The sequence below is a fragment of the Nyctereutes procyonoides genome, unplaced genomic scaffold, assembly GCF_905146905.1.
Source record: "Nyctereutes procyonoides isolate TBG_1078 unplaced genomic scaffold, NYPRO_anot_genome, whole genome shotgun sequence".
Classification (NCBI taxonomy): Eukaryota; Metazoa; Chordata; class Mammalia; order Carnivora; family Canidae; genus Nyctereutes; species Nyctereutes procyonoides.
The window spans coordinates 15,419,666-15,438,506 of NW_026575122.1; the positions used below are offsets into that span (position 1 = coordinate 15,419,666).

At 33.9% G+C, this 18,841-nt stretch overlaps 1 protein-coding gene across 7 annotated transcripts in view; it reads left to right on the forward strand.

The window, feature by feature from the left end:
• Positions 1-18,841, forward strand: part of LRBA (LPS responsive beige-like anchor protein) — a 732,259-nt gene that overhangs the window by 216,094 nt on the left and 497,324 nt on the right. For all 7 annotated transcript variants that reach the window (XM_055336397.1, XM_055336401.1, XM_055336402.1 and 4 more), the window contains exon 34: positions 6,018-6,079. In XM_055336397.1, coding sequence (XP_055192372.1) covers positions 6,018-6,079 — 62 coding nt within the window. The remainder of the gene's footprint in view (positions 1-6,017; positions 6,080-18,841) is intronic.

Below are 18,841 nucleotides of genomic sequence, written 5' to 3' on the forward strand. Positions count from 1 at the left end.
ATAATGAATTGAAAAAATTGAAGGACTTCTCCTTTCAGATGAATTTATACTTCACATGTTAAATGCTTATTTTTTAAAGTGGAATGATAAACTACATTGTATTACTATAAAATAATGCAATGATTAGCATTATTTTAGGTGTAATCATTATCATTACATCAGGTGTAATGATATCACCCATTGGGTATCACCCATTATCATCAGGTGTATCATTATGAATAATAGCCTTTCGGTGTAGCAAGACAGTTTCTTTTTAGTTAGTCTTTGAGTTTTTATGATAAATTCAACAATATAGGATCACCTTAGATACTCAGAAGTACTAAACTGCCAATTCAAGATCCTTGAATAAAATTTAATTAGATTCAATTTCTTACTGGTAAATTCCGGTAGACTGATAACAAAGTTGATTCACTCTTGATTCACTCTTACCTGTAAACCTGTGCGGTGCCTACTCATTGGGCTGTATTCATAAAATTTGCAAAAAATCTACTTTTATGTGTCATATATGTATTTTAAGTCGTGAAGAATGTTTTGGATAGTGGTTTTTGTGCATTGTAAAATAAAGTTCTGAGTAGAAGTGTTTGCAGCGTGGTACTGTATAAAAAGCACTATACTTAAAGACTGGAGACTTTGGCTGTAATCTTGCCTTTGTCATTCACTGGCTGTATGACCAGATGCTGGAAATTTATTACTTTTGCATTTTTTAAATGATTTTTTATTTAAAAAATTTTAAATATGTTAGATATTTACAAAGTAGAAAATGAAATAACCATAAAATTATTCCCAACTCCCAAACCATCTTGTTTTGCTTATAATCGTTTGTTATATCTACCTCCCTTTATTTAATGCTTTAGTACTTAAAAATAATTCTAGACATTATGTTGTTTTACCCTTAAAATATTAAAAATTCATTTTAAAAAGGATATACCTAATATACCTAATATTGGTAGTAGTTCTATGTCATATAATACTCAGTTCATATTCATCTTTATTTAGATGTTTTTTTATAAATAATTTTCTTCTAATTAAGGTACAAACAAAATCAATTTATTGCATTTGGTTATGTGTTTTAACTCTTTACTAATATGAAACAGTTTTACTATATTTTTCCTCTTTTCATTGGCTTTTTGAAGAAATCTGGTTGGTTCTGTAGAATATTACATATTTTGGCACTCTGTAGTCATTTTTTTCCTGATGATGTCATTTAATGGCTTCTCTGTCCCATTTATCTTCTGGTGGCTTGAGATTAGATTTAAAAGTATAATTAGAGAGAAGCCTGAGTGGCTCAGTCCGTTGTACGTCTGCCTTCAACTCAGGTCATGATCTCTGGGTCCTGGGTTCAAGTACCAAATCGGGCTTCTTGCTTGGTGGGGAGCCTTCTTCTCCCTCTGCCTACTGTCCCCCCCCCCCCCGCTTGCTTGTGTACTCTCTGACAAACAAATAAATAAATTCGTTCATTCATTCATTCATTCTTTTAAAAAAGAAGTTTAATTAGAGGTAACTTCATATTGTATCTTGCCTAAAATCATGTATTTTCTGATTATCTCAATTTTAGTGATATTAACTTCCTTTTTCAACCCTTTCTAAGGATTGATATTTTATTACTTATGTTTTTTTTAAAGAGGACTTTCAAAAACAAAAAATTACTTAAAAAAGTAAAATTTATTCTGTCTTGCAATTACCATGTGTAAGTTCATTGTACACATTTTTACAAATCTAGACTTCATCATGGGGTTTTCATGATCTTATGTTCCTATACCTTAAAACATTTTGCTATTTCACCATTATTCATCAGTTATTACAACTATGTAAGGACTAAAATAATGAGAAAACAAGAATAGTGGAATTGCCCCTAGAATTATGGTATAATAAGAAAACAAATCATCACTCTTGGATCACCCTCAGTTTTTACTGCATTTCCCAAAGTACTGGATCATATTTTAAGAAGATAGAAATTCCATTTTCTCAGTGGGAACAGGAACTGGTATTTGCAGAGGGCAGAAACATTTTAGGTATGATGTGGTTTCTGATCCTCCAATGGGCCCCAGTACATCTATACAGTATATTGTTTGTTAGTATTAAAATTTCATGGGGGTGCAATTAAGAAGAAAATGATCTGAAATGGCTTCCTAGTGGGGAGCAATAATGAAAGAAAGATTGAGAAATATCAGTGTACAAGGAATCTGTGGACACTATATTTGTGGTCTTATTTTCAGCTTTCATTGAACTTAATTAAGAATTCAGAATTGTTTATTTTCTACCTTTAATGATAAAATAAAAAAATTGACAGAAGAAGACATTTTACAATTATTAGGCCATCTGAGGATGAATTTAAAGAGACAGAGAGCAGCTCTCATAAATTTTATCAAACTCAAGAATTCATTAGTGCACAATATATTTCTGTGGACAAAAAGGAAATTGGTTTTCTTAGCATGTCATTAATAGAAAGGACTTCATTCTAAAAAAAATTATGCAATGTTTTCTGACAAGAACATGGAACATCTTATTTTGCTAAAAAGGCAAGTGACAGTGTTCTTCTATGGTTTTCATAGTGACCACAATTTATTTGGTATGGTTTCTAAGTGAATAAAAAAGGCAGGTGTGTTATGTGAAAATGATTGGAAGGAAAGGCTCATGTAGAAATGAAAAAGTTCAGTGGATTTCTCATTCTAAATGGTGTTTGAAAGTCAAAACAAGAATATATTTTATAATTCTGGATCAAAGAAGATGGCTGTCTTTTCTACAAAATTTTGAATGATTCATCTTTTGCAAAGTACTATATTTGATGATGTAAGTTTAAGAAAAAGAACCAGAATTAATGATAAGCTAGAACCTATTGGAAGTTTATTTGAAATGTGGAGTTAGTATTTATAAAGTGGGTATTATGTTTATAGATTGATGAAGAACAGTTGATTATATCCAGAGGGCATTGCTCATAGAGGATATATACAAATACGTTTAAAACCAGAAAAATAGAGAATTAGAATTTGAGGTTATTGTGCTTATTTTCTTATTAAAACTTCTAATAAGGTTTATCATCATGCCTTTTTTAATTTTATTTATTTATGATAGAGAGAGAGAGAGAGGCAGAGACACAGGCAGAGGGAGAAGCAGGCTCTATGCACCGGGAGCCCGACGTGGGACTTGATCCCGGGTCTCCAGGATTGCGCCCTGGGCCAAAGGCAGGCGCCAAACCGCTCGCCACCCAGGGATCCCCATCATGCCTTTTTATGTAAATTAACTTGTCTTAAAAAATATATATATTTTAAAAAGCTTCTTACATTTCATATGGCGAATGGTTGTGACTTTTTCATTGTCTACTTGAAAGTTTAGGTAGATCAATGGGTTCAGATGTTACATTGCTAGCTTAATATCTGGTAAGTCATTTAATATTTCTGAGTTTAGTTAAGGAAAAGAAATGGTAATAGAGGTGGGATAAATAGTCTTTGGTGAAGAAATTATAGTTGTCTTTGGTCATGAAATTCCAGGAGAGTATAAAACTCTTGGTTTTGGTATCCTGAGTTTATCTTTTTTGAGGAGACTAAAATTGCCTGTCTTTGAAAAATGAACCAAAATTTAAACCAAGCAAAATGCATCTTACCATTATTCTAAGAGCTTTTTAAGGAAGTTAGATTATGAGCCTAATCAGATCTCTGAGCCTACAAACAGTACCTTGTTTACTTTCTCTTTAACTGGGGCAATAATAGGATGTGTGGTGTATAAATGAAAATTAAAACTTCAGCAACGTAGAACTTCACTCTAAGTGTTGTTTTAGGGCCTACCTTCAAATAATTCTTAGAGTCTGAATGTAAATCTGAAGATTTACTGGTTTAAAATTAGTTTTTCCTTTTCCATACATGCATCCAGTGTCACCCAAAGGCAAAGAGAGAGAGAGAGAGAGAGAATTATGTTGTGCGTGCAGCCTGATACCATGTCCTTTATTGGTGATATTTCTTGTTGATTTGTTCCCGAGGTTATATATTTTTGTTTACAGTGTTAATACCTTTTATACAGAGAGCTTGTTATTAGACATCCTTTATAAGGTCTTTTCTGTCTTCTAAAGCCCTTTCTCATTTAAAATTTAATATACCACTCACCTTGGCTCTCTTCCCCATCTTTGCAAATCTACCAAACCCCACTCCAAAAAACAAAACAAAACAAAAAACAAACAAACAACAACAACACATGAATTGTTCTAATCAAACTGTGAAATGTTATTCATTTTACTGTCATTGAACACTCAACTCATTGATCATTGACTTCTACCTTTGGATGGTTCAAGGCCTTTATTTGGTCATTATTGTTCTTTTTCTGAGTGTGTAAAAAAGACTGAACCAGATCAGAGCCCAAATGTTTTGTCATTAAAGGAAAGTTGGTAGGAATTCTGGTTTCTCTAGAATAAAGCAGTTAGGAATAATGACCTAAGTGTAGATAGATCTGAATTTGCTTTTTGGAAGTAGTAGCTTTTGAAGTTGAAGTATAAGGAACTTCCTAGTTGTTTACATTTTATGAAAAGCAACAAGGTTTCCTACCAGTAGAGGGCTAAACCAGCAATGAGATGGACTATTGCTATGTTCTTCCTTTTGGCCTTGTTATTAGACTATAGAGCTTATGCTCATTTCAGCTCTACAGAAACCATAATTTAGTTAATGAGTTTTTTTTTAAAAAAAGATTTATTTATTCATGAGAGACACAGAGAGAGGCAGAGACATAATAGAGGGAGAAGCAGGTTACCCATAGAGAGCCCAATGTGGGACTTGATCCCAGGTCCCCAGGATCACGCCCTGAGCCAAAGGCAGATGCACAACCACTGAGCCATGCAGGCATCCCAATGACTTGCTTTCTTAATACAACACATAGACATTCTGTAGCTAGTTTTTATGCTGGTGCTGACACTATTACCATCATATTTCCGTGTTGTACATTTTTTCAGACATTGAGAAAAATGATTCTTTTCTAAAAAGTGAAGGTGGGAACAACCTATTTAACATGAATGCTATTTATAGGGCTAGCATATAGGATTGTATGCCATCAGTAGGTATGAGGCATCATGACTAAAAGAGGTAAGGAAAAGAACTACAGAGCTAGAAGTTTAAAGAAAGGAAATAGGATGGAATGGGATGCCTGTGAGAGTTTTAATGGGAAGAAAGAAAGAAGATAATTCTGTAGGGTATGTAAGGGGCCACCAGGAATTCTTTTAGTTGTTTCACCTGAATTCTAAACTTGTGTTTGCTTAGAAGAATATAGAATGCAAAATTATAATTTTTCTGATTATTAGTAATGTAATTTAGTGCTTTTAATTATGGGGATAACATACTGGTTATGAAATGTTCTTTGAACTTTTTTAGATTTTGTTGGTAACCAAAACTAAGAAAGTCTTTAGATATATATTGTTTAAAAGTTCCTGAGGTGTTTTTGGTGAATGCAAAGGAAACAAAGGAGAAAATGTAAATGAATTTATTTATAAGAAATCAAGAATATATAACAGAGAATGCTTGCACTTCTGTTAAGGTTTAGTGTGAGGTCAAAGGTCAAGGTACTAATAAGAGTGTTTGGGATGTCTGCTGCCATGAAACAAAATGGAAACTTGATTGATAGCTAGAGGATTGAAGGGAGAGAGTGTGGTGGAGAAAGCAAAGGTCAGGGAGCCATTTCCCTTCTCTGCATGTATAACAATCAACTCTCCAAAACAAATGTAGATGATATTGATCAATATGGCATATGTTGTGCACATTTCTGAGTATTGTGAAATATGCCATTATATATAGAGTTCTAATATTTTAGTAGTTTGAATACCAAAATGAAATAGTTTACAAATAAAATTGTGGTACTTTTGATACCAAGTTTAAAGTAATTAACAGAGTACCTTGTTTACTCATCTGATCAAATATGTGTGGGTTTGGTTCTTAGGAAGATGTTAAATTTTATTTTAAGAACTAATTTGGATAAAGTTGTGTAACAGATCCTTCATATTTTTTTTACTTTGTAATTTTTCTTTTAAATTCTCTTTAAAATAGGTCTGGTTTGCATGAAGTCTAGTAGTTCAGTTGTGGAATTGGTTATGCTACTGTGTTCTCAGGTGAGTAACAAGAATAAATGTTGGATTAAAAGTAAATTCTTGCATGAATTTATTTTACAAGGAAGTTATAATTGTTTTAGTAGAAATTTTTGTTGTAATAGTATTTTGAGTTTGCAGTTTTAAAATAATTATTTGTATTGCTAAAGCATCACTACTTATCTTTGATGATAGCAGATAATTTTGTAGTGAGTGCTGAGAGAAAACAGATGAATGAGAAACAGATTTTTAGAATCACATTAAAAAAATATCTAGAGCAAATGATCTTGAGGTAGCTAAATTTCTTTGCTGCATATATTAAGGTTATAGAAACAGATTTATTTCTATACCTTGTGGAGTGCCTCTCTGAGTCCCCCAGGAATAATGGGTTTACTTCCCTTTTGTGTAGGGGTTATAAAATGAGTGATAAATAATTTTGAATTCTTGTCATTGCTAATTATTTTTGACACGCAGAGTAGATTTGGAAAAACATCAACAAAAATATGGCAGCCATCATAATAAGATGTAGTAAAAATAAATTCCTAAAGCAAAATTGCTTTCAATGTTCAGAGAAATTTTATACCTCAGGTGATTAAACTTTAATTGTTTTTAGAAAACTTATATAAAAAATCCTCTATCTTGTGATGGTTTTCTTTTCTGTTTTGTAATTAAACAAATGAACGTTTTTATTGAGAGTTTTCTTTGTAGTCTTTTAAAAATGATATCTTGCTGGTAGTAAATTCCCCTACTTAAAACTTTAAAATAGGCTTTTTTAATAGGAAGGGTATTGGTCTAGAGGTCAAGGGTTCTGACCCATTTCAAAACCTTTGACCTTCATTTACAACTCTTGTGGTTTACTTGCCTGACGAATAAGGATAATGCAAAATTAATGTTTCTTTGCATCGATTTATTCATTTTAGTGCCTGTATTGCCAAATTTATTTAGACTGTGCTGACGGACATTTCATGAATACAAATTAAAGAATCATAGAAGGTGTGAAAAATCAATACTATGCATTGTCAATAAAATGCAAGAAGAACAATTACTTCTAGAGATTACACCTAATGGATTTTTATAATGAACTTGTGAGAAGTAGTTATTTTTCTAGTGAGCTTATTATTCTTAGATTTAGCAAGAATCACATTTTTATAATTTAATTATCTCTTTTAGGAAACTCCATTCCTTTAAAAAGCTTAGTAAAGAAAATTTTTCATTAACTAATCTGATTTGAAATAATTGCCTATTTATTTCTTGGATCAAAATAACCATATGCCATTCTTAAATCAATATAAAATTACCCTTACATTTAAGAAGCATTTGTTTAGTTTTGGGTGTTTCTTCACAGAGTATGAAATTGTTTATAGTGACATAATTGTTTTATAGGTAAATTTTGATAGCAATATTCCACTTTTTCGTTTAGAAGAATATATTCTTGATACATCAAAGCTGTTTTAGATAGGATATTACATAGTTGAACATTAGAAGCTAAAAAGATGAAGAATGACATGTTTTAATGTACCTATTTGTCATGTATGTCACAGTGCTGTTTAATACTAATGCAATCAAATGGGATCTGAAGATCATTTAGTAAGTTGCAAAAGTCAGATAGTCTCAAGATTTTTCTTTGAATAGAATCAAATACATTATTGGTTATTTGAAGTCCTTACCATTTTTTATGAGTTCGAGTTCTTCAAAAGTTCCGTGGCATCTCTATAAGATGTAGCACAGTGTGAAAAATGATGTGAAAAATGAAGCCAGAATTAGCTCCAGATGTATACAGATTGTTCCGGGGTGATAATTACATTTTTCACTTTGAATTTTCCTAATTCAAAGAGGTCAGATTGGCAATCACAAAAGTGATTTATTTTGTTAAGAAGTGAACTGTCTTTTTCTACATGAAAGCTTAAGAGATATGAAATTGAATTTGAAGTCGACATTTTGCAGATACTGGGTGGGGATGACTTGAGTTTGATTGATAATTATTTTTAGTCTGAGATAGGGTGGGAAGTGAAAAGCTAGCCTATTGCTAAAATTCTAATTAATTTTTTAAGGGGAGATGGAGAGGATTGAGTGCCAAAGATCAAAAGATCAGGTCAAAGACTCCTTTTTAATCACATAAATAATGGGATATGCTTATGAACTTAACATCTGCAAATTTGATTTAAGACTTTACAAATTAGTTGGTGTTAATATCATGACAATCAGCCATGTTCTGATTATTTTCCTTGAATCCATTCAAAACTTTCTTTTTACATTCCTTTAAATAAGGTGTTTAAATTAGCCACATTTTATTACAAAAGAAAGATTAGAGCTTAAATTTTAAGAAATGTGGAAATGATCACATTTGGTTTGCTGTCATTAAGACCAAACAGATGACTATATATTTTCTTGAAGCTTCAACTAGGATTATATTTTTCAATATTCACTCATTCATTTTATGTTTTATCTCATTTACATTTTAACATTGTTAAGGCAAAAATCCTATTATTTAGAGTTGAAATGCTTTCTTGACATACTCTGCATTACATTTTTGAGTAAATACAGAAGATTTATTAAATTAGGTTTATTCATATATTGAATCCCATGTAAAGTAACTCAAGAGCTACTTAAGCTTTAAAGCTGGATTTAAATTTTTTTTACTTCTTTAAAATAAGATTGTATACATTCTTCAGGAAACTGGGTACTCACTGATGCATGGAAAAAAATTGAACAAACTCTCAATTATACTTCAGATTTAGGTTTTTACAAGCATGTAACTTACTTGTACATAGTATTTGTTGTGTATGTGTATAAACCTTGTAGAAATCTATATGAATTTAAAGAAAATGCTAAATATTTCAAATACTATTACTCTAGCATTGTGTAAAGTGTATCATGCTCATTTGACATTAATATCATTCTTGAAAGAATTGACATTGCATTCAAGGCCACTTTATAAAAGCGTTGCTTTGCTCATCCTAATTCAGTCTGACATACATTCCAATAACACTACCTCCCTTCTTGGGTTTAAAGCTAAATTTATGACTGTGCATTGTGAAGTGCATCATTTAAAAATGGTTTCAACCCAAAACATCTAATAAATAAATAATGTGTATGGCTACTCAGTAGTAGACTTTCTAGACTAGAAATCATTCCATCGGATACTCAACAGTCCACTATCGGAGAGGGCTGTCAGATAAATCTTATGGTAGCTGCATTCATGTCCTGTAAATCACATATTATTGTCTGAGCCTTCTGCCAGGTCATCTATTCTTTTCCCATTTATCAGAAATGCATAGAGTATATAAGAAAACTAGAAGCACCATGTAGTCTGGCCTGGCATCCTGTCTGAGTAATTAATTAGCAGCAAAACTTAAAATACTATTAGTCTGATTTTTCTGTAAGTTTTTTTAATCAAAATATGTAGATTGTTGCTATTTTGGACATTTTTTTTCTTCTCATGAGGGTTATGATGGAAGGCTTGGTCATTTTAGATTCAGGTGTTTCTTTCTATACCCCTGAATTACAATTTAAAATTTATAATAGGAACCAGATGTTGCCATTTTTATGATTCTTTTATGTCAGTTTTGTGTTTGGATTTTTGCCATTTGATGTTTTCTTCTTGAATCTTTGTAGTAAAATGTTTTTTTTCATCCTCAGTCTCCTATAATTTCTTTTTTTCTAAATCTAGCTTTCTTCTTTTTTTTTTTAGTTTATCTCTTCTAAACATTTGATGTTCATGTTACTTTTATTACATTTATTATTTTTATTTTGTGAACTTTTTCTTTTTGTAGTTGTGATGAATATTTTGAGTAAAGTAGATAATTGGCATACACCAAGGTGGGGCAGGGGAAAGAAAGCAAACCAACTCTTTACCATGGCAGAAAAGTGTCCTTCACTATTAGGCCTCACTTACTGCTTAGATCTCATTTCTTACCACATTGTTTTTATAGTCTCAAGCTAATTTATAGGTTCTCAAATGATGCTGAACAATTTAAAGTTACCCACATATGTGCCATCATAATTTTGTCTCTTAGCATGGGCTTTTTCTTTCCCTAAAATTTCCTCCTTCAAATTTGGAGACTCCAATTGTTGGCTTCTTCTCATCATTCAGAACTCAGCTTATTAATTGTTCTCTTCTCAGATAATCATTTCTGTAGTTGGTGTCTTTTTGCTTATACTCATTTTAGCGCTCTTTATAGAATGTACCACCAATTTTAGGTATGCCTGCAGCACTTGTTACTTTTTTATTGTCAGCCTTCCTCTCTGTACTCTAATGTTCCATAAAGGTAGTATATCTTTCTGTTTTGTTAGTACCAAATATACCTGGTACTTAGCACAGTCCCTGGCACATGATGACTGCTTAGTGAAATATTTATAGATAAATAATCCAGCTTCCAGCTACATGGTCGTCTTTCTGGAGATGGAGAGCTTCCACAGAGCTTGCTTGCTTGCTTTTTGCTAGCTTGATTTATTTACTTATCTTTATAGTTTTTTATTCAACTTCTACTTAGCATACAGTGTAAAATTAGCTTCAGGTGTACAATACAGTGATTGGACGCTTCCATACATCATGGGTGCTCATCACAACAAGTGCACTCCTGAATCCCCATCCCCTATTTAACCATCCCCTCCTATCTCCTCTCTGGTAGCCATCAGTTTGTTCTCTATACTTAAGAGTCTGTTTCTTAGTTTGTTTCTCTCTCTCGCTCTCTTTTCCCCCTTTGCTCATTTTTTTCTTAAATTCTACATATGAGTGAAATCAAATGGTATTTGTCTTTCTCTGACTTATTTTGCTTAGCACAATACTATCTAGCTCCATCCATATTGTTGCAAATGGCAAGATTTCATTCTTTTTTGGTGGTGGAGTAATATTCCATTTTACACACACACACACACACACACACACACACACACACACGTACTACATCATCTTTATCCATTCATCAGATGATGGACATTTGGGATGTTTCTGTAATTTGGCTATATGATGCTTCTATAAACACTGGAGTGTGTTTATCCCTTTGAATAAATATTTTTGTATTCTTTGGGCAAATAGTGCAATTGCTGGATCATATGATAGTTGTATTTTTAATTTTTTGAGGAACCTCCCTACTGTGTTCCAGAGTAGCTACATCAATTCGCATTGCCACTAACAGTACAGGAGGGTTTCCCTTTCTCCACATCCTCATGAACACTTGTTTCTCATTTTGTTGATTTTAGCCATTTTAAAAGATGTGAGGTAATACCTCATTGTAGTTTTGATTTGAGTGTTAAGTATCTTTTCATGTGTTTTTTGGCCATCCATATGTCTTTGGAGAGATGTTTGTCCACATCTTCCCATTTTTTGATTTGGATCATTTATTTTTTGGGCGTTGAATCGTAGAAGGTTTTGTTTTGTTTTTGTTTTTTTAAGATTTTATTTACTTACGAGAGACACATAGAGTGGCAGAGAGAGAGAGGAAGAGACAGGAGAAGCAGGCTCCATGCAAGGAGCCTGATGTGGGACTCAATCCTGGGACTCTGGGATCACGCCCTGAGCCAAAGGCAGACACTCAACTGCTGAGCCACCCAGGCATCCCAAGTTGTATAAGTTCTTTATTTTGGGTACCAACCCTTTATCAGATTATGCCATTTGCAAATATCTCTTACCATTTTGTAGGTTGCCTTTTAGTTTTGTTGATTGTTTCCTTTGCTGTGTAGAAGCTTTTTATTTTAATGAAATGTCCCAGTAGTTTATTTTTACTTTTGTTTCCCTTGCCTCGGGAGACATATCTAGAAAGAAGTTGCTAAAGTCAATGTGAAAGAACTTAATACCTCTATTCTCCTGTAGATTTTTCTGGTTTCAGGTCTCACGTTTAGGTTTTTAATCCGTTTTGAATTTATTTTTGTGTATGGTGTGTAAGAAAGCAGCGTAGTTTCATTCTTTTACATATTGCTATCTGGTTTTCTCAATACCATTTGTTGTTCTTTTTCCCATTGGATATTCTTTCCTGCTTAATTTACCATACAGTTGTGGGTTCTCTGGGTTTGCTATTCTGTTTCATTGATCTCTGGTTTTGTGCCAGTACCATACTGTTTTGATACAGCTTTGTAATGTAACTTGAAGCCTGGAATTTTAATGACTCCAGCTTTGTTTTTATTTTTTAAGGTTGCTTTGGTTATTCGGGGTCTTTTGTGTTTCCATGCATATTTTAGTATTGTTTGTACTAGTTCCGTGAAAAATGGTGTTGGTATTTTAGTAGGGATTGCATTAAGTCTGTAGATTGTTTAGAGTAGTATAGTCATTTTAACAGTATTTCTTCTTCCAATCTATGAGCATGGATTGTTGTTCTCTTTGTGTCTTCTTCAATTTCTTTTTTTTTTTAACGATTTTTGCTATTAATGGATAATGGTTTTTATTTTTATTTTTTTTAACTTATGATAGTCACAGAGAGAGAGAGAGAGAGAGAGAGAGAGAAAGAGAGAGGCAGAGACACAGGCGGAGGGAGAAGCAGACTTCATGCACCGGGAGCCCGATGTGGGATTCGATCCCGGGTCTCCAGGATCGCGCCCTGGGCCAAAGGCAGGCGCCAAACCGCTGCGCCACCCAGGGATCCCATCTTCTTCAATTTCTTTCATCAGTATTATTTATTTTTCAGATCTATGTTTTTCACCTCTTTGGTTAGGTTTATTCCTAGGTATCTTATTGTGTTTGGTGCATTTGTAATGGTGTTGAGTCCTTAATTTTCCTTTCTGTTGCTTTATTATTGATGTATAGAAATGAAACCGATTTCTGTATGTTGGTTTTGTATCCTGTGACTTTACTGAATTCATGCATCAATGCTAGCAGTTTTTTAGTGGAGTCTTTTGGGTTTTCTATGTAAAGTATCATCCCATCTGCAAATAGTGAAAGTTCTATTTCCTCCTTGATGATTTGGATGCCTTTTATTTCTTCTTGTTGTCTGATTGCTAGTGGTTAGGACTTCAGTACTATGTTGAATAAAAGTGATGAGAGTAGACATCCCAGTCTCGTTCCTCACAGTAGAGGAAAAGCTTTCAATTTTTCCCCATTGAATATGATATTATCTGTGGGTTTTTTTTATTATGGCCTTTATTATGTTGATATATGTTCCCTCTAACCCTACTTTGTTGAATGTTTTTATCATGAATGGATGTTGCACTTCGTTAAGTTTTTTTTTGCATCTATCGAAATGATCATATGGTTTTTATTCATTCTTTTATTAATGTGATGTATCATGTTGACTGATTTGTAAATACTCAACTACCCTCACAACCCAGAAATAAATCCTACTTGATCATGGTGATTTTTTTAATGTATTGTGTGGTGTGGTTTGCTAGTATTTTATTAAGAATTTTTATATCTGTTTTTAGGAGGATGTTGCCCTGTAATTCCCTTTTTTAGTGATATCTTTATCTGCTATCGGTATTGGCGTAATGCTGGCCTCATAGAATGAATTTTGCAAATTTTCCTTCCTTTTCTATTGTTTTTTGGAATAGTTTGAGAAGAATGGGCATTAATTCTCCTTTCAATATTTGGTAGAATTTGCCTTTAACATCTGGATTTTTGTATGTTGGGAGTTTTTTGATTACTGATGCAATTTCTTTGCTGGCTATTATTGGTATGTGCAAGTTTTCTATTTCTTCTTGTTTCAACTTTGGTAATTTATATGTTTTTAGGAATTTATCCATTTCTTCTAGGTTGTCTAATTTGTTGGCTTATAGTTTTTAATAATCTCATACGGTTGCTTGTATTTCTGTGGTATTGATTGCTATTTCTCCTTTCTTATTCGTGATTTTATTTATTTGGGTTCTTTGTCTTTTCTTTTTGGTAAGTCTGGCTAGAAGATTATTAATTTTATTGATTTTTTTCAAGGCACCAGCTCCTGGGTTCATCTGTTCTATTGTTTTTTAGTTTCTGTATCATTTATTTATGCTGTAATCTTTACTGTTTCCTTCCTTCTGCCAGCTTTAGTCATTGTTCTTTTTCTAGCTCCTGTAGGTGTAAGGTAAATTGTATGTTTTATATTTTTCCTGCTTCTTTAAGTAGACCTGTATTGCTGTATACTTCCCTCTTGGTACCACTTTTGATGCATCCCAAAAGTTTTGGATCATTGTGTTTTCATTTGTATTTGTTTCCATGTATTTTCAAATTTCCTCTTTGATTTCCCTTGTTGACCCATTCAGTTTTTAGTAGCATATTGCTTAATCTCCCATGTATTTGTGGCCTTTCCAGATTTTTTTCTTGTGGTTGACTTCCAGTTTCATAGCATTGTGATCTGACTTCATTTTTACATTGAGTTTTGTTTTGTGATCTAACATGTGTTCCATTTTGGAAAATGTTCCATGTGCACTTGAAAGGAATGTGTATTGTACTGTTTTAGTTTGGAATGTTCTGGATATGTCTGTTCAGTCCATCTGGTCTAATGTGTCATTCATGGCCATTGTTTCCTTACTGTGTTTCTGTTTAGATTATCTATCCATTGATGTAAGTGGAGTGTTAATGTCCTACACTATTATTGTATTATTATCAATGAGTTCCTTTATATTTATTATTAAATGTTCTATATGTGTGATCTCATGTTGGGTAGTTTAGCATAAATAGTTAAAATTGTTATATCTTCGTTACATTGTCCCCTTTATTGTGCCCTTCTTTGTCTCTTGTACAATATTTGTTTTAAAGTCTGGTTTTCCGATACATGTTTGTTTGCTTGTCTGTTTGTTTTTGCTTTCTTTTGACCTTCATTTGCATGATAGATGTTTTTCCATCCCCTCACATTCAATCTGCAGGTATCCTTAAGTTTATAATGAGGTTCTTTAGGTAGCACATAGAGAGGGCTTGTGTTTTTATCCATTCTTGGCACCCCTAGTCTTTTGATTGGAGCATTTTGTCCATTTGCATCAAAGTAATTATGGATAGATATGTATTTATTGCCATTTTATTGTTTTGTGGTTGTTTCTGGAGATTTTCTCTGATTCCTTTTTTTTTTTTTAAGATTTTATTTATTCATGAGAGACAGAGAAAGGCAGAGACATAGGCAGAAGGAGAATCAGACTTACTGCGGGGAGCCTGATGTGGGACTCGATTCTAGGAATTCAGGATCATGACCTGAGCCAAAGGCAGATGCTCAATCATTGAGCTACCCAGGCGTCCCTCTTTGATCCTTTCTTGTCTTTCTCTTATATTTTGCTGATTTTCTTTTGTGATGTATTTCTTTTCTTTTTCTTTATAATTTATCTGTTTATTAGTGACTTTTGTTTTTTGATTTTAAAGATTTTATTTATTTATTCATGAGGGACACACCGAGAGACAGAGAGAGGCAGAGACATAGGCAGAGAGAGAAGCAGGCTCCATGCAGGAAGCCCAATGTGGGACTTGATCCCTGGACTCTGGGATCATGCCCTGAGCCAAAGGCAGACGCTCAACTGCTGAGCTACCCAGGCATCCCTGTTAGTGACTTTTGATATCTGGTCACCATTAGGTTTGTATATAACAAATAGTAGTCTCTATTAGGTTGATTGATATTCAAGTTTGAACCCCTTCTTTTCTAATCTCTTTCCCACATGTTAGGTATATATTACTATATTTTATATCCTTTTGTGTGTGTGAGTTCCTTTACTGGTTTTTGCAGAAGTATTCATTTGTACTGCCTTGTGTTTCTTGCCTTTACTTTGTTGCTTTTGGCCTCTCCTTTCCATTCAGAGTCCGCTTTCATGTTTTTTGCAATGCTCGTTTAGTGGTCACAAACTTTTAATTTCTGTTTGTCTGGAAAAATTGTTATTTCTCCTTCTATTCTAAATGATTTCCTTGCTAGGTAGAGTATTGTTGGCTGCGGATTTTTCAATTTAGCACATTGTATATATCATGCCACTCCCTTCTGGCTTATCAGATTTTTGGTGAAAAATCTCCAGCCAGCCTTATGAATTTCCCTTGTAAGTAAGGGCCTCTTTTAAGATTTTTTTCTTTGTCACTGTATTTTGCAGATTTAATTACAGTATGTCTTAGTGTTGGCCTGCTTTGTTGATTTTGGTGGGAGTTCGTTGTTCCTCTTGGGTCTGGATGTCTGTTTCATTTCACAGATTAGGGAAATTTTCAGCTATTTCCTCAAATTTTCTGCCCCCTTTTCTCTCTCTTTTTCTATAACTTCTGTAATATGAATGTTACTACGTTTGATGGAGTCACTGAGTTCTCTAGGTTTATTCTCCTCTTGTATAATTCTTCATTCTCTCTTTTTTTCAGCTTCATTGTTTTCTATTACTTTGTCTTCCAGGTCACTAATTTGTTCCTCTGCTTCTTTAGCCTTATGTTTATTGCATCAAGTCTATTTCTGATCTTGTTTATTACACTCTTCATTTCTGACTAATTCTTTTTTAACTCTTTTATCTCTAGGATAAGGGTCTCACTGATGTCTTCTTTTCTCAAGCCCATTGAGTTTCTTTATGATCATTGCTTTAAGTTCTCCATCAGACATATCACTGAAATTTGTTTTGCTTAGATCTCTGGCCATGGCCTTATCTTGTTCTTTCATTTGGGATACATTCCTCCATTTTGGGATCTTTTATAAGCTTTTGCCTTCTTCTCTGGGTTGGAAATGCCATTTACCTTATGCTCATGAAAGTAATGGCTCATGAAAAAGGTTATGTAGTACTCAGAGCCTGACACTTCAGGAAGTGTCTCCTGTGTGTGCTGCATGTGCACTGCTGTTGTGTTCTATCTCTTTATCCTTCAAGCCAGTTGTCTAAAGGGGCTTTCCTTGCCTGCTGTGGGCAGTGTTTTTGGTGCCTGACCTGGAGAAGGGTGAGTTTTAACTAGGTGTCCTATGGCCTGCTTGTGAAATAAGACATATCAGACCTCCATTGCAATTTTTACCCTGTGAAACTCTGGTCAGAAGTCATGGTGTGGGGGCTTTGTGCTGGTTTTCTGTGGGAGGGCCTGTCTTGCTGGAATTGAGGCATGTGTGACAGGCAGTTCGTTAGGCGCTAGGGCTTGATGGAAGCAAGTTAGGCAGCTAGTGTTGGGGTTATGCTGCTCCCTGAAGGTGACTGTGTTTACTGAGGAGCAGAGAAGGGAAAAGGTGCCATCCACCTCATTTGTTCCTGGGGAGCCAAATGTGTGAATGCTGCCTTTCAGGGACACTTCTGATAAGAGTGAATAATCTCCCCACTCTGTGCCCTAGGGGTTTCTCAGATCCCTGTTTGTATGCACCTCATATCCAAGTTGTTTGCCTGACTTCACTCTAGGAGCAAGGCAGTGCCCTTGGGGCTCTTTGCTACCCAAGCCTGCTGACTTTCAAAACTTCAGGCTTTAAACCCAACTGGTTGTAGGATCTCTAGAAATTCAACCCCTCTCATTTTCCAAGCCAGTGTCTTTGGGGAAGTGTTCTCCTTGTGCATTTCCCTGTGTGTGCTTCACTTTCTCACCTTTCTCCATGCCTGAGGCTACTTTCTCTCCACAGTAGCTGTGATCCTCTTCTCCCCTAAACCATTCCTCTGCACATCCTACTTTCTTCCATGTGGCCTCTTCTCTCCCTTTAGTTTGTAGAGTTTGTTCTGTCAGTCTTCAGGTCAATTTCTGGGGTATTAAGGTTGATTTGATATTTACCTAGCTGTGTTCATGGGACACGGTGAGCCTAGAGTCCTCCTCCCCAACCATCTTCCTGCTTACTTTTCTGCAGAGCTGTGAATTTATCTTATCTGGGTCCTTCTCTCTATGCCTGCTTATGGGTATATATTCTCTTATTTAGCAGACATGTATCATATGCTTTTAAGATAAACCCCTCCTTTTAAAGAAAGTACGATCAAACGAGAGAGACAAGTAATTGTAGTACAACATGTAAACTTATAAAGATTGAAGTGAGACACAAAAATAAAGGGACAGGGAGTGGAGTTAGTGCTCAATATATTTCTGTTTTTGAGTAGATCATTTTAGGTGACTATGACTTGGAGTCAGAAAGTTTTTTGAGTTCCATTTATATTTTTATAGTTTCAGTACCTATAGTTTTCCTTGGTTGGAATTGTGGTGCCAGGTACTTGTTTGGATCGTTCTCATTATCCAAAATTTCTAGTAAAAGCAAATCCCTGTTTGTGTACTGTGTGATAATAATGGGTATTCTGTGAAAGAAGTTATATAGTGGTAAATGTTGTTTGAAAATAATTAGCTTTCTTTACTGGAGGCCTGTCAGGTTCTTTAGTAAATGTGTGTGTCAGCATGTGCACATGTGTATTGTTGAATGTGTAATGGAACTAATATTAGCATATTTGAAAATAGAATCATCTTTGTGGCTATAGAACATGTGGATGACTTTTATAAAATACAATATGAAAGACGTTTTTGTTGCATCAGGGGTAATAAAGTGAATAATGCAGGAAGTATCTCTTTTAGTACTCTGCTTTTGTTTTTCGCTTCTCCAATCACAGTGACTGAAGTAAATCACTAGATATGCAAAATTAGTTATTTTCTTCATGAAATATTGTGATTATTTTTGCTTCATTTAGAAGAAATTATCTCAAGTCATTTGTTCTCTCTCCTTTGTAGGAAATTTGGATGTAACTCCCACTTTACATGTTGTTTCTGAAGGGATAGATCTTCAGAAGTGATGATAGTAAAAGTTGGTCATTCTTTCTAGAATATTTTAAGTTTAACCAGGATTCTGTTTGTGTGTGTATTTTGTTTTTCTTGTTTTAATGATATAGTACTAACCTTGAGTTTAGGATAAATTCAAACATTTTGATAATAGTTGATTATATGGCTATTTGCTATGTTGACTGGATCGCATTACATTTTTAGTCAATATTGTGGTAATTTAT